This window comes from Adiantum capillus-veneris, chromosome 13 (genome assembly GCF_014529385.1).
Source record: "Adiantum capillus-veneris isolate H3 chromosome 13, ASM1452938v2, whole genome shotgun sequence".
Classification (NCBI taxonomy): Eukaryota; Viridiplantae; Streptophyta; class Polypodiopsida; order Polypodiales; family Pteridaceae; genus Adiantum; species Adiantum capillus-veneris.
In genome coordinates this window covers 112,907,216-112,930,776 of record NC_140943.1, presented here as the reverse complement: position 1 = coordinate 112,930,776, position 23,561 = coordinate 112,907,216, and the positions used below count along the sequence as shown (strand labels likewise).

Genomic DNA, 23,561 nt, shown 5'->3' with positions numbered 1-23,561 from the left:
GGAAAGTCACTTAAATTAGTAAGTGAAAACTGTCAAAAATAGGTTAAATAGGCTAAATGCACTGGAAAAATCCCCTAACTGATTCTAATGGATTCTGATGGGAATGCTTATGATCATGCTGTGTGCAACCAGAGGATATGCTTCTATACTAAGTGACTGGGCATGCACAGTCTAGGAATAGACTCACAAAAAGTGCCAGATCACCTCTAATCTAGACTGACTGGACTGACGGAAACCCTATTATGGTGTAGCTTGTCCACGGACACATAGGGTTGGATGTGTCACGTGACATCCCCTCCTTTTTAAAGTGAGGTACTGGTACCGAGCTGCATGGCTTCCTTGTAGTTTGCCAACAACTCTGGATAATCCTTGAAAAACTCTTCATCTACCCACACCGCTTCGTGGGTTCCTTGATCCTTGAACTTCAAAACGTAATGTCGCACTTTCTTCTTCGAACCATGGCGAAACCGATGCAACAACACTTACTCCGGCTCCATGACTTCAGCTTCATCGATGATCTTCGGTTCTTCTTCTTCCGAAATGTCCTTTGGAGGTGTTCCTTGAAACACTTTCAACCAAGAAACATGGAAAACGTTGTGCATTGACCATGAGTTAGGCAACTGCAATTTCATTGAAACTTCATTTATCTTTTTAATGACTGGAAATGGACCATACATACGAAAAGACAACTTTGGACACTTCTTTCCAACTTGCTTAAGACGTTGCTTCATGATTCTTAAATACACCCAATCTCCTTCCTTGATTGAAACATCCTGACGATGCTTATTAGGCTACCGTGAATAAGATTCCTGAGCCCTGCTTAGCCGAAGCTTCACACTCTCAGAAATCTCATCTAATGACTGACTTTCAGCATTGGCACCAGGCATTTGACTGACCGAGCGAGTCAAAAGTGATTGGAACGGACGGCCAAAAGCTGCCTCATATGGAGTTCGACCAATAGTAGAAGAAAAAGAGTCATTCAAAATAGCCAATACCAATGGAATATAGAGCTCCCACTGAGACTGCTGATCATGCACATATGGCTTTAAAACATCAAAAGCCAATTGATTGTAAATTTTTGTTTGACCATTTGGCTGTGGATGAATAGCCGATGAAAATTCAACTTAGTGCAAAAATTTTCAAAGAGTGCGCGCCAAAAATTGGACGTGAACTTAACATCCCTATCTGAAACAATTGATTTTGGCAAACCACAGAGGGGGTACCAATGCTTAATAAACAATCGTGGTACATCTTGTGCAGTAACTGTGGCTTTACAAGGAATCAACATGCAAAACTTGCTGAAACGATCAACAATTGTCAAACATTGAGTGTTCCTTGAATGCAAACTTGGTGGTAGGTTAGTCGCAAAATCCATGGAAACATCCTGAAAAGGTCCATCGGGAATAGGCAGCGGAAGCAAGAGGCCTTGCTGCTTACCTCGAGGAGCTTTTACTTTTTGACATATAGTGCACTGTGTGACATAACGAAACACATCTTTTCGCATTTTAGGCAAATAAAAGAATCTTTCAATTTTTTCGAAAGTGGTGTTCATTCCCCTGTGCCCACCCGTGAGAGAATCATGTGCATCATGCAATATGGTTTGCCTGAGAACACATCTTGGATTCATCTAGGTATATATATATATATATATATATATATATATATATATATATATATATATATATATAAATATATATATATATATATAAACGTTGACGAAAAAACAACAATCCATCACGAATGAGATAGTTGCTTGGCCCTAAGGAAGCAAGAGCCTGCAACCAATGCTTACCAAACTCGGAATCTGCATACTGATTCTTCATGCTGTCAAAAGACTCACCTTGAATAGAAAATGTGGTTCTTGGCTCAAGAGCCAAAATCTGTCCTTTGCGACTCAACGCATCTGCAACATGGTTAGCTTTTCTAGGCACATACTCAATCAAACCTCCAAATTGCTCAAAAAATTGTGACCACCGTGCTTGGCGATCACTCCAATGTGCACTAGGCATAGACTGGAGCCACTTGAGGGCTTGATGATCTGTGCGCACTGTAAACTCTCTACCATAAAGAAAATGCTTCCAATGCTGAAGAGAGTGAATGACAGACAAAAGTTCTTTATCATAAACTGAATAATTGGTTTCCGCACTATTGAGCTTCTGGCTAAGGAAAGCTACAGGACAACCATGTTGCTAAAGCACAGCGCCTATGGCGACATTGCTTGCATCCGTCCATACCTCAAAGGGATCATCCCAAGAGGCAAGGATAAGACACGGTGCTTCTGTCACCGCAACCTTGAGAGCTGCGAAAGCCTCAATGGCTGCCTTGGGCAAGTCTACGCGCTGACGGCGAGTCTTTACCCCTTTCAAAACATCAGTCATAGGTGCAACAATGCGTGCAAAATTCTCTATGTGCGAACTATATGCTTGACATAAACCAAGAAAAGAACGCACATCATATGCAGTTTTGGGCAAATCTCAATTACGAACCTGTCCCACTTTCGCGGGATCTAGCTTGACCCCTTCCGCAGAAATGATATAACCCAGATAAGTGACTTCAATAAGAAAAAATTCAGACTTCTTAGCTGCAATGTACAACTGACACTCATCCAAACGAGTTAGTATCCTTTCGACATCTCTTTTGTGTTGTTCCCACGATGCAGAAAAAATGAGAATATCATCTGTCAATCCAAAATACATAACAATATACTTCCATTGCCGTCGCTCGGTGCGAAAAGCGGTCTTGAAAATGTCGCCTTTGAATACCCGTACCTGATGGTATCCACTTTTGAGATCGACCTTGCTGAAAGCCTTTGCCCCATTGAGCCTATTGAGGATATACTCAATGTGAGGCATCGGAAACTTGTTCTTGACGGTCATCTGTTTAATGCCCTGTAATCAACACACAAACGAGACGAACCATCCTTCTTGCGAACAAACAAAATAGGGGCAGAAAAAGGACTTACACTAGGGCGTATGAATCCTCTAGCCATCAACTCCGTGAGTTGTCGCTCTAACTCTTCCTCGTGTGTCTTGTTCAATTGGTAGGGAGCCTTACTGACAGGCTGTGCCCCCTCCATAAGCTCGATGCGATGGTGCTCTGGCCGCTCGGGTGGGAGACGAGGTGGAAGATCATCCTGCAAAAAGAGACGTTTAAACTTCGTAAACAACTCTGAATACTTAGCTGGAGCCTGAATGCTCTGGGAAACTGGATCAGCATAGATGAATGCCACTTGTGCTCCTCGTCGTAATTCACGCTTTACCTGCACATGAGAGATGATAGGTAAAGAATGCAAGCCCCCCTCAGCACGAATGATGAGGGGGGAATCAATTTTGGCATGTAAAGTGAGAGTGTTAGCCTCCCAATCAATGAGAGGGTTAAGTTCACGAAACCATCTTATGCCCAAAATCATATCACATCCTGAGAGAGGAGACACAAGAAATTTCCTACTTGTTGGACGGTAAACATCACCTCAAGGCACTCCTTCGTGATGAGAGAGTCCATACTAGGAGCGAAGCCAGAAACCTCGAGATGAGATTTCTGACTAACCTCTAGGCGGGTTCTCTCAACAAGAGAGGGACTAATCACATCATGCATACTGCCTGGATCAAACAATATGATAAAACGTTGACCCAAGCCCTTCTTTCTTGGATTTCCTGTCACTCTTCAAAAACATGTTTAGGAATTGACACGCCCAAGAGGTCTTGGGTTACGTGCGACCGCAACAAGCCAAAAAAAATTTATGTGGTTCTTGTGGTTCTTTCCTTGAGTGATACAGAAGAGTGCCAAAGCTTTGATACCGATGTAAGGTGCAACGGAAGTGAATGTTGAACTTTGCTCAAGATGAGTGATCCGATCGTGCTCAAGGTTCTTTTTACTTACGGAAGGGAGAGCCTTCCGTACCCTTAATGAGAGAGTGCAAGTGATCACAAACAAAGTGAATAGACACTGTGCGTGAAGGTGCTGAGACTGAGAGATAGAGAGAGAAGAGAATATGACACCAGGAAGTTGTCAAACCCTCCTCCAAGTACCCCACTCTCGATGGCGAGAGTGGTCTATGCTATTGATTGTACAATATGGTACAAGTGCTGATGCAATTTTAAGTGATGCTATGGCTGAAAACTGTGTGGTGCGGATTGGTTCTTGTCGCAACCAGTCGGGGCTGATCTGTGTGCTTAGTGCCTTGCCGAAGACGCTGACTACGCTATCTCTGTTGTCCTACAATGCTGAAGTGCTGTCCTTCCAAAAACGCTGGCCTAGTGCTTGTCAAAAACGTTGATCTGCTGGTCATTAAATCGCTGGTCATGCTGAAATTGTTGCTGCAAAAACGCTGTTTCTGCTGCTAAAAAAACGTTGGATAATGTTGTCTATAGGCGCTGCTATGCTGGTCCTAAAAACGCTGATTATGGCCTGCTTGGAAGTGCTAAGTTTGCTGTCCAAAAAACGCTAAGTAGGGCTGAAAGGATCGTTGCTGCGCAATGCTGTAATCGCCAAAGGCAGGGCTGAAAACGCTGATGCTCCTGGTGGAAAAACGCCAGCCTAAGGGGGGGAATCTTGCTTGGGAAGTGACCTGTTGAGCAATGCTCCTGCTGCCTCTTCTGCCAGAACAGCTAGCACTAGGTTTGCTTATATATTTCTTTAGTCATTTTGCCCTACCCAGTTCCCAATAAAAGTCACTTAAAAAATAATAAGTGAAAAATGTCAAAAATAGGGAAAATAGGTTTTCTGCTCTGTAAAATGATCTTGATGGAATGGGAAAACCTAGAAGTCTTTACTAGATCAAGTGTCTAGACATGCACGGTCTGTGAACAGACTCACAAAAGTGCCAAATCACTTCCTATTCTAGACTGACTTGATTGAACTGAACCTTGGTCTTGCTGTAGCTTGTCCACAGACACATAGGGTTGGATGTGTCACGTGACAAGTTTTGGGACAAGTTTGCAACCTTTTGTGGGCAATTTTCTTGATGATCGACAGCAGATTGTCGAGATCCTTTGGATGATAGATTTGTACGTAGTGTCCATAGCTGGTGGGGACATCTAGTTCCTACTCCCGCAGTCAACAACATTTGGATGCTTCTTCCATACATCCCTTTGGAGAGTTCCAACCTTGGGGGCAGCCTTTTTCGGGTGAAGATCTGGCCACGACTGGCTAGTATAGTAGGTTCTTTTCCCTTGCAGTGTTCTGCCCAGCTTTATGGCATGTTACAGATCAGCCCCAACATTCCTCAAAGGCTTGTTTCTCGAGCTCGTTCCTTTACACCAGGGTCATGTTTGTGTATTGGATATTGATTGCACACTTCTATTGTGGGTATCTTCTTCTTCAGCACAAGTACAAAGGACAATTTTGATGAAGATTTTAAGGAAGCAAGTGTTGGGTTAAAGGCCTAAATAACCCCTTTTTGTACATTTTTATACTTTGTCCAGGTTCATATTGAACCTGGACACATTTTTTAAAGGTCACTTATAATAAAAGTGGGAAAACCCAAAACTCACTTATTGAGTTTTCCCCAAAAACGTGAACTCTCTCTCTCTCTCTCTCTCTCTCTCTCTCTCTCTCTCTCCCTCTTCTTTTGCTAGCGCTTCCTCTCCTGCTGCTCTTCGCCTCCCCTCTCTGCACACACACTGCACTTCCTCGCGTGCTCTTTCACTTGCACACACCGCCACGCGCTCATCAACTGGTATCAGAGCCCGATTAGGGTTTTCCCACAAACCTGCAAACGTTGAATTTCAGCCAAGAAGGTTAACTTTCTCGCGAGATTTTGCAATTTTGTCGCCAAAGGACTCGTTCCTGGACACTAGAGAGCTCCCGGCAACCCAAATTGACCTAAAACAGGTTGAAATTAGGTCAAAAACAAGAAATTACAGGTTATGACAGCGAAAATACAGGTTTTGCAAATGATGTATTAAGGTGTGGGAATACTTTTGCTAAGTCCCCGATACCCGAAAACCTTGAAATTGCTGAAAAACACGCCCTAAAACAGGTGTCTTAAGCAAATTTCAGATTTATGCAGGTTTTTGCAAGTGTTTTTATGGTGCGATTACATTCGGGAAAGTGCAAATTGATGCAATCTACGCACATTTGACAAATTTTGTCGATGTATGACCATTTGTGGCTCAATTTCATGCAATTTTGATGCTACAAATTGGGGCTTTTGCGCTTACATGCTTCTAAAGGTTGTGTATTAGCCTTATGTATGTCCTCTGAGGCTAAAAACAACTAAATTCGTTGTTTTCGAGCACAAGTTCGCTCGCTGAAATTTCTACGCATAAATTTCAGAAATTGAATTTTGTGCCCAAAACGTCCTATTTTGCCCCAAATTGCTCATGTGACCATTTGGAGCTGTAGTGCACATCTCTGTGAGGCTATACTCCGATTTTTGCGCATTTTGCCCAAAAATTCAGCGTATTATCCCTCTTATTTCATGCAACGATGGCCTCATCTTCTTCGGATGTGAAGAACCTCTTCGAGATTAGGAGGTTTGATGGTACAAGTTTTGATCTTTGGAAAGACAGGATTCAGGGAATCCTATTTCTTAAGGATTGCGAAGGGGCACTTGAACAGGTGAAGCCACAAAATATGACAGATGAAGCATGGGTTAGCATGAACAAGAAAGCCGTTACATACATTAAAATGGCCATGATAGATGAGACCGTCATTGATGTGAAAGGTCTCACGACTGCTTTTGATGTGTAGGAGAAGTTAAAGGGAATGTATGAAAATACAACGCCTATCAATCAGGTGCACTTGATGCGAAAATTTGTTGGCATGCAACTAGATGAGTCCAAGAGCGCGGCAGAGCACTTGTCATTGTTCGCAGGTACTTTGTCGCAGTTACAAGATTCTGGCTTGTCCCCTTTTGATGATAAGCTGAAAGCTATCTTTTTGCTTATAACCTTACCTGAGTCATGGGAAACTTTGGTGGTTTCGTTGTCCAATAACCCTAGTTTGACCTTTGTGGTGTAAGGGGCTCTATCTTGAATGAAGAAATCAAGAGGAAAGCAAGTGGAGAGGAAGGCAGCTTTGCCAACATGGTTAGAGGCAGGACAGAAAAGAAGAATGCTTATGCACAAAGGAGTAAGAGTAAGAGTAAAGAAAGGGGAAATGCAAGCAAAGGCAAGGGTGATGTGACTTGCTATCAATGTGGCAGGAAAGGTCACAAGAAACCCGATTGCAGGTACTATAAAGCTGAGTTAGAAAGAAAAAAGAACGGCGGAGACAAAAAGAAAGAGAAGAAGGAAGTCAAGGCAGATGCACAGGATAGCTCAAAGGACAAAGAGAAGGCCAATGTGGCTTCTAGTGTCGTGATTGAGGAGCTGTCAGATGTAGAGGACATCTTGTGTGCCACTTTGTCAGATGATCATGCTTATGACTTTGATGCCTCTCTAAATGTTCATTCATAGGACATGCAGATCACCAAGAGTGATCTTATTGATGCTTTATTGACTGTCAATGATGCATTGTCCTAGACTTGGATTGTTGATTCCGGTGCTTCATTTCATGTGACTCCTATCAAGGAGTGTTTCTCTACTTATGATGCGGGCAAGCATGGCCATGTATACCTTGGAAACAATCATGCATGTTCCATCGAGGGTATTGGCATTGTGCATCTCTCCATAGATGGCACAAATGAGCTTGTCTTACATGACGTTCGATATGTGCCGGGAATCAAGAAGAGTCTGCTTTCTGTTGGTCAGATGGATATGCATGGTTACAGCATCTTGTTTGAGAGAGGGTCATGGAAAATGACTAAAGGCTCAAGGTTGATTGTAAAGGGCACAAAGAAAGGGACACTTTACTGTATGCATGGAAAGGCCGTGTTGGGCATGTTTATTGCATTGGCTGAAATTAACTCTCACATGGAGTTGTGGCACAAGAGGCTTGGCCATATGAGCCAAAAGGGTCTTTCTAAGCTTTGTACTTTGAACAAGCTTGATGCTAAAGGCTCAAGCTTGACTTTTGTAATGAATGTCAATATGGCAAGCAAGTAAAGCGTTCTTATTACTTTGGTGTCTCTCGTAAATCTTGTGTGCTTGATCTTGTACATTTCGATGTATGTAGCATGCCTACTAAGTCTATGGGTGGTGCATGTTATTTTGTCTCCTTTGTTGATGATCATTCTAGGAAAATTTGGGTTTATTTGCTTAAGTCTAAGGATGAAGCCTTTGCTGCGTTTAAGAGATTTCATGCATTTGTGACCACCCAAACTGGTAGAAAGCTAAAATGCTTGCGTATAGACAATGGGGGGGAGTACACAAGTGCTGAATTTAACAAGTTTTGTGAAAATTTGGGCATTAAGAGGGAGCTTACTGTGCCATACAACCCCTCTTCTAATGGTGTGGTTGAAAGATTCAATAGGACACTTTGTGAGAGGGTGAGATGCATGCTGTCCATAGCTAATCTCTCTCGTGGATTTTGGGGAGAAGCTTTGAAAACTGCAGTGCATATATGCAATCGATTCCCTCACATGTCTTTGAAAGGTGACATCCCTGAAGAGGTTTGGTCTGGCAAGCCTGCTTCATATGATCACTTACGCATTTTTGGCTACGAAGCTTTTGTGCATGTTAGACGTGAGTTGAGGAGTAAACTAGATGGGAAGTCCATTAAAGGCCTCTTCATGGGATATGGTGAAGAAGGTGAAATGGGTTACAGGATTTGGTTACCTCAGCTCAAAAGGGTTGTATGCAGCCGGGATGTTGTTTTTAATGAGACAAGGCTGCTTCAAAACAATTGTGTCTCAAAGCATGACCATAAAAGGGTGAAATTTCAGCATGACCAGCCACCTGTTAGGCCTATTTTTGACCCTCAGGATGCACCACAAATGGCTGAAAATGTAGATGATCCAGTGGGGTTTGAGTCAGATGATGTTGGACAGCAAATTGAGGCTCCTGAAGGGCATTTGCAGCCAAGAAACAATGCTGAAAATGGTACTGAAAATGATGTACAGCAGCCCATTGTTGATGATTTTGTAGTGCCACCTGATGTAAACCCATTGCCGGATAATGTGGATCATTAGGTGAGGCGGTCTACTCGTCAAAGACGGCCTGTGAGTCGATATGACCCCTCTTTGCATTACATTATGTTGATAGATGAGGGAGAGCCTCTTACGTATAAAGAGGCAAAGACATGTGAGCACAGACAAGTGGGAGCTTGCTATGCAGGAAGAGATTAAAGCTTTGCATGCTAATCATACTTGGGATTTGGTTGAATTGCCCAAAGGAAGGAAGGCTATTCCTAACAAATGGGTGTATAAAATCAAGACTGTTGATGCAAAACCCAAGTATAAGGCAAGGCTTGTGGCAAAGAGATATGTTCAAACCAAGGGCATAGACTTTCAGGAAGTGTTCTCTCCTGTTGTGAAGATGACCACTTTGCGTGTATTGTTTGCCATTGTGGCTGCTCTTGATTTGGAAATGGACCAAATGGATATACATACCGCTTTCTTGCATGGTGATGTGGAAGAAGAGCTTTACATGAAGCAACCCGAGGGTTTTGTCATCCCTGGCAAGGAACATTTGCTATGTATGCTCAATAGAAGCTTGTATGGGCTGAAACAATCATGTAGACAGTGGTACAAGAAGTTTGATCGCTTCATGCTTAAACATGGTTACAAAAGAAGCTATGCAGACCATTGTTTGTATACCAAACGTGATGAGGATGGCAGCCCTATCATTCTTGTGCTCTATGTAGACGATATGTTGATAGCTGCAAAGAAAAGAAGCAGTGTTGATGCTCTTAAAGGGCAGCTGAAATCTGCGTTTTCAATGAAAGACCTTGGGGCAGTTGAACATATACTTGGAGTGCGTGTTACACGGCAAAGAGACAAGCGCCTATTGTATTTGTCGCAAGAAATGTACATTGAAAAGGTGCTGGACAGATTTAACATGGTTGGAGCAAAGCCTCTTGGTGTGCCATTACAGCCATATGTTAAAATCTCCAAGGATGATTGTTCCAAGTCAAAGGAAGAAACCAATGACATGCAAAGTGTGCCTTATGCTTCAGCTTGTGGGTCACTTATGTATGCTATGGTTGCTACTAGGCCTGACATAGCCCATGCAGTGGGAGTTGTGAGCCGGTTTATGGCTAATCCAGGCAGGTTGCATTGGGATGCAGTGAAGTCCATTATGAGGTACTTGAAAGGGACTAAAAACAAATGCCTCTGCTATGGTAAAGGACCAATGGAGTTGAAGGGATTTTGTGACTCTGACATGGCTGGTGATGTGGATACACGGAAATCCACAAGTGGCTATGTATTTACTCTTGCGGGAGGTGTTGTTTCATGGTGTTCTAGATTGCAAAAGATTGTTGCATTGTTTACGACAGAGGTTGAATATATTTCAGCCACTGAGGCTTCCAAAGAAGCTATTTGGTTAGCACGCCTATGCTGTGAGTTTGGTTTGCTTGCCAAGGCACCTATGCTTGGTTGTGATAGCCAGAGTGCCATATGTCTGGCAAAGAACGCCATGTTTCATGCACGCACAAAGCATATTGATGTACGGTATCACTTCATACGAGAAGTGCTTGAGGATGGCCTTATTACATTGGTTAAGGTCCATACAACACAAAATCCAGCCGATGCTCTCACTAAGTGCTTACCCAAAGCACAACATCATCTATGCATAGAGATGGTGGGAGTCACGTAGCTTAAAGGCGCCATTTATGCCTTTAAGTGGGAGGTTGTTGGGTTAAAGGCCTAAATAACCCCTTTTTTGTACATTTTTATTCTTTGTCCAGGTTCATATTGAACCTGGACACATTTTTTAAAGGTCACTTATAATAAAAGTGGGAAAACCCAAAACTCGCTTATTGAGTTTTGCCCAAAAACGTGAGCTCTCTCTCTCTCCCTCTTCTTCTGCTAGCGCTTCCTCTCCTGCTGCTCTTCGCCTCCCCTCTCTGCACACACACTGCACTTCCTCGCGTGCTCTTTCACTTGCACACACCGCCGCGCGCTCATCACAAGTTACAACAATGGGAGTATATGTGCTCTTTCGAGTCTCTATGCAATTTGGCATATTGTATTTGATTGTACCTACAGGTTTGATCTTGGCAGATGCAAAGAGGTGGTGGACGTTTGGGTTGATCTTAGGGAGTGTCCCTGAGTAGCTAGGTCCTTTCTGGACCACGAACGTTGAACTGATTTGAGGCTGAATCAGAAAATGCTGGTCTAATCGGAAATGTTGGCGATTGAAAACGTTGATCTTGTCCTGAGAAAACGCTAGGGCTTCTGAGGTGCTGCCTGATTGCTGGGTGCCTGCCTCCTTGTGTCCCTTCTTCTTCTGCCTTCTATTGAGGGCTTAATGGGTTTCTTTTATAGTTCTTTAGCTATTTGCCCTACCTACATTCCAACAAGGGTAAATGAAAAGTCACTTATTAATAAATGACCTATAAGAGGTGGTTCACGTGGTAAAATGCTACATAATCAAATGCTGTCGTGTGCAAGAGAGGGTATGCAACTATGACCGACCTGGACATGCTCGTCCTGCTAGAGGCTCACAAAGGTGCTAGGCTCAGTCCTCAGCTAATGACTCATGCTAGATTGTAGCAGAACATGTCCACGTAGCGCAAGTGAAGTGCGCACGTGACATCCCCCCCTATTAAAAGGTAAGGCACAATCGACGAACTTATATCTGTACTTCTGATGCTGACTGCTTTTGATGCATGTGGATGCATAACCAATGAAGATTCCTCCAAATTGGTGGATACTGCGGATGTGAATCTGGTGTGATATCAACACCTACCATACGAGTTGCTAGGTAGCCTTACTACTGTCGCAGAATACCAGCCTTCGTGCTGACTCTGCCTTGCGAGCAAGTACAACCACTCGAAAAAGTCCTGTCGTGAAAACATTGCGGGTAAAGCTGAAAGGTAAAGGTGCTCTGAAGGTTTCTTGCCAGAGGTTCTTTGGTTGCTGGGTTCTTGAGCTTCTTGATTCTTCCCTTGAGTTTGCGAAGCTGAAGCACACAGAGCTTTGATATCAATGTCAGGTGCAACGGAAGTGTTTATGGATTTAGCTCATATCTAGTACCCGCACAAACACAAGGGACACTTTACTTCACTTGAGAGAATTGAAATGAATTGAGAGAGAGAGAGAGAGAGAGAGAGAGAGAGAGAGAGAGAGAGAGAGACGACATTGAATGTCTGGTCTCAACCCTCAAGGGTCCCCTTGCTCTGTTGCGAGAGCAAGTACTTTCTTTATTCTTGCACAAATGCTCATACAATGACTGGATGTTGAGATGCTAATGCTAATGGGTATTGATGCTGTGGTACTTGATGTCGACGACGACGACGATGATTTGGTGATGTGCATATCTCCTGCTGCTACCATAACATCTTCATCAATGCATGAGGCTGCAACAAGCACTTCTTTGGTGTCAGGAAGGTTGAAGCTCTTCAATGACCACACTAGGTGCTACATTCGCTTTAGCAACTTCTTTTGAGGAAGAGTTGTCATCATCTTCCTTATCATCCTTCGTTTTCTTTCCCTGTTGTTTCTTTCTTTCTTTCTCTTTCTTGTAGTAATGGCAATCAGGCTTTTTGTGCCCTTTGCGCCCACATTGATAGCAAGTCACATCCTGTTGTTTGCCCTTGCTTCTACTCCCGCTTTTGCCTTTAGTGGTTGCATTTCCCCTCTTTTCGGATCTGCCTCTAACTTGATGCGCTGAGCCATTGCTTTCACCACTAGACTTCCTCTTGATTTCTTAATTCAGGATAGAGCCTCGAACACCATCAAAGGTTAAAGCATGGTTGTTGCTAAGTGAAACAACTCAAGATTCCCAGCTATCAGGCAGAGTCATCAACAAGAAAATAACCTCAATTTATCATTAAAGTCTGGCATACCTGAATCCTGCAACTGACTTAAGATACTGTCACAAAGTGATGACGTGGCGGACAGCAGAAACCCTAATTTTTGCCAGAACACCTTAAAAAAACCCGCAAACCCTAATTTTTGCCACAAACCCTAATTTTCGGAAATCGCGCAGGCTTTAAATTTTTTTTTTTTTTCCTTAATGATGAGCGACGCGAATCTTTCTTTTTCTCTATGCAATGAGAAAGAGAGAGAGAATGCTTTTGCTTTCAAGTTTTGACTCTCTGTGAGAGAGAGAGAGAGCAGTTGCTTTTGATTTGAAGCTTTTGGGGCTCTGCTTTTGGGCATCCCTTGTAACCTTTAAATTAGTGGTGAGGGTCTCACTTCTCAGAGCATCTGGACGCAGAGTCTGAGAGTGAATCCCGACCCACTCTCTTGTACTTTGAATTGATTAATACAAAAAGAAATACCGAAAGGGGCGCCAGTCTTTGGGCCAATATCTCTAGGCACGGAACTCCGCCGGGCCAGTGCAAATCTATTGTGATCTGTGAATTGTTTTGAAGTGGTTATTTGGTGCTGTCGCGATTGATTCTTGACTTGGAGTGTCCAAGTCTGTTACAGTGATATCAGAGCACGGCTGATTTCTCTTCTACGGGAAATCCGATCCTGAATTTTTTTTCCGCGGCACATATGGCTTCACGCAAGGATCAGTCGACTCCCTCTGCATCTGGAGATGCGGGCTGGGATCACAACGAAGATCCAGACAGAGAGTATGGCCCGCCTCGGCCTACTCAGGCGGAGCGGCGAGAGATGGAGCGTCGCCAATTGATTGGCGATGCAACAAAGATGATGCTCAATTTTGCGAAGGACCCAAAATTTGCAAAATATATGAGCGAGACTTCTTTTCAAGAAGTGCATGAGCAGTAGAAGAAAACCACTACACCCACTCTCAAGAAACCTTCTGCTCACAAGAAATATTTAGAGAAGGAATTAGAAGAGGTGGTTGATGCATGGATTTCTCAGCTTTTGACGCGCAAAAGAAAGCCAAAAAGCACGGCAAAAAGCAGAAGAAAAGCATTGACTTGTCGGGATATTTGGGTCGTCAGTCGACTTTTGACAAGGCAAAGAAACGGAAGAAGCGTGTTCGATTTGAAGGAGTACCCAATTCTTCTTCTTCTTCTTCTTCTTCATCTGACAGTTCTTCTAGCTCTTCAGATTCGAGCGAAGAAGACAGAAAATGTAAAAAGAAGCAACGCTTCGGAAAGGGAAAGAGAAAGGCAAAGAAGGCTAAATCTCGCCCAGAGATTGACAGTTCTACTGAGGACTCGTCTACAGACAGCTCAGATTCCGATGACGGAAACTTTTATGCGAACAAGAAGAATTTTTACAAAGCTACCCAGTATGATAAAAGCAAGAAAGTCAGAGAGTTTAAGGAAGGTGGCCACTCCATTAAGTTTGATACTTTTTCAGGATACTTGTCTTTTATACAGCAGTTTGACATCGCTTTCGTTGGAGGACGCTATTCAGAGCACTCCAAGATTCGGAGAGCTGCCTCTTGCTTTAAAGGGAATGCTCGCACCTGGTGGTCCACTCTTCTCTTAAACAAGACTGCGCCAGTTAAATGGCTGAAATTTAAGAAGCTTTTTATTTCTTCTTGGTTGACGCAAGAATATGAACGAGATGTACGAGCTGCTTGGAACCATCTTCGGATGACCAAGAAAGACACAATCAATGCTTATTGTGAAAGATTCTGGAGCTCTTTTCTACCCGCCTCTTCATTCAAGAAGATCTCGTTCGGAGAACATATTGAGCGGTTTACCTTGGGTCTACCTATAGAGATCCGAGATCACTGCTTGGAACAGAAGTCAGCTTCTATTCAGGAGTTGATGAGTCATGCGAAGCGGGGCTTTGCGATTCACTCTGGCAGTCTGACCTATCCCACAGATGAGGCCATGACACAACGAGCCGAACAGACTTCTGGGAATGAAAGTAGAAAGAAAAAGAGCAACCCAGAGAAAAAGGATGCACGACCCAAGCTTACTCTTGAGGAGAGAGCTCCTTCATCAGAGAGGGGAAGTGCTTTGGATGCGGGGAACAGGGACATATCTCCGCGAAGTGCCCTAAAAAGACACAGAAAGAATAGAATGATAAAGACGACGACAGGCCTGAGAGTTCGAGAGCAGCTGAGGAACGTGGCAAAAAAGGCATATAGAAAAGCAGAACTGGTACCACATGGCGTGGGACCTGCACCGAATCTAATGAATGAAAGTACAAACTTTGCCGCTTTTGGGGCAAAGTGAAGGGTCAGGAAGCTCTTTTGAAGGAGCCAAGGCCAACTTCTTTTCACTTGGAATTGGCGGCTCGATTTGGAATTACGCCCGACAGACTGACGCCACAGGCGGAGGTAGTTCGACTGGCACCCGGATGGGATGTTGCCATTACACCAAGCATTGACAAACTTTGTTTGCAATGACAGGGGTGTTCAGGGCACGCGAGTGATGTTCTACTCAGGATCCCTTGGTACCACAAGAACTACGCCGTGGTTGACTACCGGGCCGAGAAAGCGACTTTGATAAATGAAGGGCTGTATTTCAGTTTCATACTCACTCTTTTGGGAGAGAACTGAACGATGGATAAAGGTTGAATACGTTTTGACCTGATCAAAAGAATGCCAAGATTTTTCTCCACACTCATGCCGATTGTTTTTTTTAGAGGGCCTGAAGATCAAACCATTGATCTGATACCTTGAAGCACGCCACCGAACCGACCACCTTACCGTGTGAGCCGAGTACAGAATGAAAAGATTATGAACCCAGTGAAAGACCTCTTGGAAAAGGGTCTTGTCCAACATAGTACTTCACCGTATTGCTCTCCACTGTTGTTGGATTTGAAGAAAGACGGATCTTGGAGAATGTGCATCGATTATAGTGCTCTCAACAAAATGACCGTCGAGAATAGATTTCTGATTCCTAGGATCGATGATATACTCGACAGATTACAAGGATCCTCGTGCTTTAGCAGGATTGACTTGAAGATTGGATATCATCAGATCCGAATCGCTCTGGGAGACGTCTACAAGACAGCCTTTCGGACGACTTTTGGGTTATTTGAGTTTTTGGTGATGCCTTTTGGCTTTAACCAATGCTCCTGCGACATTTAATCGAATGATGGACATGATTTTTTTGAGAGTACAGGCTATTTGTTGGCACTTTCTTTGATGATATCATTGTTTTCTCCAAGAATGAGGCAGAACACAGAGATCATCTGCTTCAGAGATACACTTTTTTTTTGGGATACTTTGTCTCAGCAGGCAGGAGTGCAAGTGGATTCGGCCAAGATAGAGACTATAAGTGATTGGCCCGATTTGAAGAATGTCCATGAAGTTGGAAGCTTCTTGGGACTGTGTTCGTACTACAGGCGGTTCATACGAACGTTTGTAGAGGTTGCTTCCCCTTTGCATATCTTGACATAGAAAGGAGTCCCTTTCTTGTGGGGATCCACAGAGCTGAGTGCCTTTCAAACATTGAAAGAGAAATTGACTACAGGACCAGATTTAACTTTTCTAGACTTGCAGAAGTCATTTGAAGTATTTTGTGATGCTTGTGGTCGTAGTCTGAGTGCGGTCTTGATGCAAGAAGGCTATGTCATTGCTTACGAGAGCCGATTGTTCTCTAAGCCGGAGATGACAACACAGATATATGAGAAAGAGCTTTTGGCAGTGATCCATGCTCTTACTCAGTGGCGGCATTACCTACTCGGAGTGGATTTTATTGTCTTTACAGACCATCAGAGTTTGCGGTACTTCTTGTCATAGAAGCAGCTTTCGGAAAAGCAGATGCGGTGGGCGAACATCTTGTCACAGTTTCACTTCCAGATTGTCCATGTGCAGGGACAGGAGAATGTGGTGGCAGATGCTTTGTCTCGGAAGCCGTTGGTTCTGGCTATTTCCGCGATACATCATAGGAGCTTCGAGGATATGGTCGATCAGTATGCGGTAGATACAGATTTTGCAGATATGCTCACACCGATACGGGATGGGGAGACAGTAGTTGGATACTCCCTTCGGTAAGGCTACTTGATAAAAAAGACTATGTTGTGCGTTACACAACCGTTGAGGGAAAAGGTTATGAATGAATGCCACTATCCACCTTTTACGAGTCACCGCGGCATTGCTACCACCATGAAGGAGGTATACTTTTTTTTGGCCGAGACTCAAAAAGGATGTGGAAGAGTTTGTGCGTATTGCTTAGTATGCAAGAAGGTCAATTTTGATAGGCATAAGCACAGGGATTGTTAAAGCCTTTACCCATACCCACCCGCCCCTGGGAAAATATTGAAATGGATTTCATTTTTGATCTCCCGAGAACACAGAATGATCACTATGATTTTTCGATTATATGGCACGTCTGAGACGATTGTCTCTGATAGAGACCCCAAATTATGAGTTTGTTTTAGAAGGCAATTTGGGAGAACATTGGCACGCGGTTGCAGTTCTTGTCATCGTTCCACTTGCAGATTGACGGACAATTTGAGATTGCGAATTCAGTGATTTTAGATTTATTGAAGTCTTGTATCTCGGATCAGAAGACTCAATGGGAAAAGAACTTACCTTTGGTGGAATTTGCCTACAATAACACGATACACTCTTCAACGGGGAAGACGCCATGTGAGATTGTTGAAAGTGATGCGAAGGTTCTATCCCTCCTGAGCACAAGATTAGATATTTGAAGCGGATGAATATTCGCGAGATTTGGATACAGCTTTTGCCAAGGTTCGCGAGACTTTGCAGGAGTCTCAAGAACGACAGAAAAAGGCTCTGAATTTTAGTCCTCATATCATAAGGATGTCTTACAGATCAATTCAGCTCTGAGATACTATGGCGACGTCTAGGGTGCCTCACTACATGTCTCCTACGGATATTTCATCTCCCCCTCCCATTCCAAGATGAGATCTTGAATGAGGTGCGGGTCATGAAAGATATACTGTATGTGATGGGTACTCGGGGTATTTCCACATAAGGATTGCAAATAAAGTTCAATGATTGAAAAATCTCGTCACACAATGGGGGTGTTTTGTCTACAGGGTTATGCCATTTGGCCTAACTAATGCCCCAACTTCCTTGCAACAGTTGGAAAAATAAGGGGTGCTGATATCCTTGTAACCCCAAAAGCAAGCAAGAAATTGTGGGCTGGAATAAAATAGTCTTATATCGTAAATTCCAACTTTAAAACTCATCATTTCTTGGCTTATGAAAATTTCTAGAGAGGCACAGATGCCAATTCGACAACGTATTGTAACCTTGACTAGGTCAAAAAGGCCTGAGCTTGTAAACTATAAGAACGGCTTAACACTCGCACAAAGCAAAATCAAGAGACCACAGATATCTGCAAAAGAAGAGAACTCAAATTTGAGTTAAGAAAAAATAATTTAGTAAATAAAAAAAAAGGAAAGAAAAGAGAGGAAAGAAGCTTAATTGATTAAAATAATTTTTCAGAACATCGACATTAAATTCATTCACTTGAAGGATGAAAACTTGAACACTGAAGTTCATACTCTTGCAACAATACAGATCTAAAACAAACATGTAGTTTCACAATTTTCTAAAATACACCATGTGTTGATATGAAACTGAACTTAATATGACGCAGCAAATTTAAACAATATCTTCAACACATAACAATGTACAGTCTTGACTAAACAGGAAGTGACAAGTCATAACTTTTCTCATGCATACCTTCAGCAAAAGCTTTTTGCGATAGCATCCCTACTCATGTTATCAGTGCCAAGAGTAGGGGCATGTGTCTAAAGAGTTAGTTCCCAAATAGATTTTACTTGATTAAACCAACACACCAAATTTCTATAGCACTCCAACTTAAACAACATGCCAAACCGATCGATCATCCTTTACTACCTTCTCTAACTGAAAGCCCAGTAAGTAAATATTACGTCATCATGGAAACCCTGCAGATAACTCGCAAACAGACAACAGTACCCCACACACACACACACAAATCCTATGAACCATAAAATTATTTTAATAACACTCACAGATAAAGCTTATTTCCTAGATGGTTTTAGAACAGTAATGCAAAGTTTGAAATATCATGGTGTTTACGATAAAGACTATTCAAAGATAGTTATACATTGTCCAATTTCCAAAGCATCCGACTCAATGATAGGCCACAATCCTACACTACCTTGTTCAATATGGCACTTGTCCTTGTTGAGCTGCCCTCCTAGCTGAGCCAGTCATGTAAATCCCTCATTGATCTTGGTCATCAATGAAAACTCTAATGGACTTACCAAAATATGAATCGAAAACCAAATTCATGAACCGTTGCAAGGAAGTTGGGGCATTAGTTAGGCCAAATGGCATAACCCTGTAGACAAAACACCCCCATTGTGTGACGAGATTTTTCAATCATTGAACTTTATTTGCAATCCTTATGTGGAAATACCCCGAGTACCCATCACATACAGTATATCTTTCATGACCCGCACCTCATTCAAGATCTCATCTTGGAATGGGAGGGGGAGATGAAATATCCGTAGGAGACATGTAGTGAGGCACCCTAGACGTCGCCATAGTATCTCCCCATGGATTACAACTAGCAGAAGTATCACGGAAAGCAAGCCGTGTAACTGGCAAGGCAATAAACCCATAGTAGACACATGATGAGTATTGAAAATAGATAACACTTGAACAAGAAAACAGTTGAACTCCACACACAAAGTGGTGAAGTTCAGCTTCCAGACGCACTAACCTTTGTGCACTACTAAATTATGGCCGCTAATGCTTCTAGTAGCAGTGACACTAAATCCCTTCTTGAAATCAAGAGGTTTAATGGCACTGGCTTTGATCTATGGAAGGACAGAATGGAAGGCATTTTGTTTCTCAAAGATTGCGTTCAGCACTCTTGGAAACTAAGCCTGTAACCATGCTAGATGAGGATTGGGCTAGACTCAATAAGAAGGCCATTGCATGCATTAAAATGGTTGTATCTGATGATGTACTTACAAACATTAAGCGTCTTGGTACGGCTTATGCTATATGGAATAAGTGGACACTTACGAAAATACAACTCCTATGAATCAAGTACACCTTATCCGTAAACTTGTGAACATGGAGTTGGATGAATCTAAGCCAGCATCTGAGCATTTGAGTGCTTTCACAGGTATCTGTAACAGACTTGGACACTCCAAGTCAAGAATCAATCGCGACAGCACCAAATAACCACTTCAAAACAATTCACAGATCACAATAGATTTGCACTGGCCCGGCGGAGTTCCGTGCCTAGAGATATTGGCCCAAAGATTGGCGCCCCTTTCGGTATTTCTTTTTGTATTAATCAATTCAAAGTACAAGAGAGTGGGTCGGGATTCACTCTCAAACTCTGCGTCCACATGCTCTGAGAAGTGAGGCCCTCACCACTAATTTAAAGGTTACAAGGGATGCCCAAAAGCAGAGCCCCAAAAGCTTCAAATCAAAAGCAATTGCTCTCTCTCTCTCACAGAGAGTCAAAACTTGAAAGCAAAAGCATTTCTCTCTCTCTTTCTCATTGCGTAGAGAAAAAGCAAGATTCGCGTCGCTCATCATTAAAAAAATTAAAAAGCCTGCACGATTTCCGGAAATTAGGATTTGTGGTAGAAATTAGGGTTTGAAGGTTTTTTTAAGGGTTTCTAGCAAAAATTAGGGTTTTTGCTATCCGCCACGTCATCACTTTGTGACATATCCCCCTCTTCAAAGCATTGTAGTCGACCGCGATTACGCCTGCAAAACCGACAAAAGCTATAAACCGTCTTAGCAGACACTAACTGTTAGTACCTACGTACTAGGAACACACATCTAGCACATGTACAAAATCGACAGTCACATCACACGACATCACAAGACATCACCAGACATCACAGGACATCACATGACATTCAACATTCATTTGGATCTTAGACCATGATTTATCGGCAATGTAGCTAGCAATCACATCTAGGTCCAATCGGGACTGATTCACTAACCCCTATTGCAACCATGTCTATTCGAGATCACACACACACACACACACACACACACACACACACACACACACACACACACACACACACACACACACACACACACGTGTTCCTTGAGCAGAATAGATTATCAGTTGTTGTCCATGTTATCGAGTGTGAAGAGGTTATTGGATGTGAAGGCTGATCATCTGAAAATTCCCGATTGAACTAACAAGAACTTTGAGGTTGTGCTTTGTCTTAATAGCTTGCCATTATTTTTGCTGCAAAGTGCTGTTGAGTTCTTAGATATAGCATTGAGTGTTTTTTTTTGTGTCAGATTTTGTTGAGACTCTAGGTAAATGCATTAATTCGAGATCACACACACACACACACACACACACGCACACACACACACACACACACGTGTTCCTTGAGCAGAATAGATTATCAGTTGTTGTCCATGTTATCGAGTGTGAAGAGGTTATTGGATGTGAAGGCTGATCATCTGAAAATTCCCGATTGAACTAACAAGAACTTTGAGGTTGTGCTTTGTCTTAATAGCTTGCCATTATTTTTGCTGCAAAGTGCTGTTGAGTTCTTAGATATAGCATTGAGTGTTTTTTTTTGTGTCAGATTTTGTTGAGACTCTAGGTAAATGCATTAATTATTGCGGGTTCTTTGAATTTTTGTTTGCATATTCATTCTCAATGTTCCATGTTATTTCTGGATGTGTCGTGAACACTAGTCTCAAATGACCAGAGCTCAAGAGGGTAAATGGTTGATGCCAGTCATTCTGTAATGTTTGACAGTTGCTGGGGTCTCAGGGTGAAACGATGCTTGTTGCTTCTTCAAAGCGAGAGCCCGAGGATGCTCTCCTACCTGCAGCCAAACGGCAGCAAACAGATGGGGTTGTTTCTCTGTTTGACGGAGATTCAAAGAAACTTGTTAATGCAATTAAGAGGACATCAGGCCTTGAATCTCCCATTATGCTTCTCACAGGTCATCAGGGTGCAATTTACACCATGAAGTTTCATCCGGAGGGGAATGTCATAGCATCTGGCTCTCACGACAAGGACATTTTCTTGTGGCATGTGTATGGAGAATGTGATAATTTTATGGTCTTGAAGGGCCATCGCAATGCTGTGTTAGATCTTCATTGGACCAGTGATGGTTCAAAGATCATATCGGCAAGCCCAGACAAGACACTGCGGGCCTGGGATGCAGAAGTAGGGAGGCAGATAAAGAAGATGTCGGAGCACTCATCTTTTGTCAATTGCTGTTGCCCGGCCAGAAGAGGGCCACCGCTGGTTGTAAGCGGGTCCGATGATGGCACAGCAAAGTTGTGGGACCTTCGACATCGAGGTGCCGTGCAGACACTTCCTGACAAGTTTCAAATCACAGCAGTGGGGTTCTCTGATGCAGCAGATAAGATTTACACAGGGGGCATTGATAATGAAATCAAGGTGTGGGATCTTAGAAAGAATGAAGTAATGATGCATCTTCAAGGTCACACAGACACCATCACTGGTATGGAGCTAAGTCCTGATGGATCTTATCTTCTCAGTAATGCTATGGACTGCACTCTCCGGATATGGGATATGCGGCCTTACGCTCCTCAGAATCGGTGTGTGAAAATACTCACTGGACATCAACACAACTTTGAGAAGAACCTTCTGAAGTGCAGCTGGTCTTCTGATGGGAGTAAAGTCACGGCAGGAAGTGCCGATCGCATGGTGTATGTTTGGGATACCACTTCTAGAAGAATTCTCTACAAGCTTCCAGGGCATTCAGGATCAGTGAACGAATGCAACTTTCACCCCAAGGAGCCTATTATTGGTTCTTGTGGTAGCGATAAGCAGATTTACCTTGGGGAGATTGACTCAAAAAATTTGTATTGATTGCAATAACTCCTGTCGCAACCACCCAAACAGGAGCCTTTATGGATTCTGTGAATTTATGCCTTTTAGAAATTACAGAAACAAGTTTTTTTTAATTCCCCCAAGCAGAGAGAAGGATCTGGGTTTCTCACTTTGAATGTACACTGCAAGAAGAATATCAGAGCAAGCTGTTCATGTCTTCAACTTTTGGACTGGACTTGGATGAGTGCAATAGGACTGGTTAAAGTAGTTTGTTGATCATCATGTTTTTCGGCCTATGTAAGGCCTTAGTAGACTTTTGGAATTCTTAAAAGCAATTGTGGACCATTGGATTAAGCATGCTGATTATGGCCTAATGGCAAAGTCAGTCTTCTTTCCTGTTTTTGAGCGAGGCAGCTCATCATCTTATTTAGTGTTTAAGACAGGGCATTAACTTAGGGGCCATATGCACTGCTCCCATCATATAGGCCACTGTGCGTCTGGAATCTACGTATGGTTACTTCATGCAATTCCTCCTCGTGAAACATCTAAGGATTACTATCTTCATGATCCTTCAGTTCATCATTGTGGACCTGGGGGATGCTCTTATCCCATGTGGGGGGAACAGTCCATGAACCTTTCATTTATTGATGCTTGAAACTCGGTATGTTGTTTCTTCCCGAGCTCAGATGTCGCATTTATCTTATGGTGATATGAATCATGGTAGTAGTACAATCTGGGCCTAATTACAAGTGCTAGTTTGTGTACACGCTCTGAATTTTAGTCCTCATATCATAAGGATGTCTTACAGATCAATTCAGCTCCCTCTGTTGTATCACTATCCAATTTTTTGTATTTTTTTTGAAAAATCCTTCCACCACCTTGAATGATAAAGGAATTGACTTGAAAAAATC

At 42.8% G+C, this 23,561-nt stretch overlaps 1 protein-coding gene across 2 annotated transcripts in view; it reads left to right on the top strand.

Moving 5' to 3' along the window:
* Positions 1–23,035, top strand: part of LOC147444672 (Transducin/WD40 repeat-like superfamily protein) — a 53,097-nt gene extending 30,062 nt beyond the window's left edge. Inside the window, exon 2 of one of the 2 annotated variants that reach the window (XM_086527203.1) lies at positions 21,601–23,035. In XM_086527203.1, coding sequence (XP_086383329.1) covers positions 21,625–22,689 — 1,065 coding nt within the window. In that variant the 5' untranslated portion in view covers positions 21,601–21,624 and the 3' untranslated portion in view covers positions 22,690–23,035. The remainder of the gene's footprint in view (positions 1–21,600) is intronic. The other variant, XM_086527204.1, reaches the window with a different exon arrangement.
* The last annotated feature ends 526 nt before the right edge of the window (positions 23,036–23,561 follow it).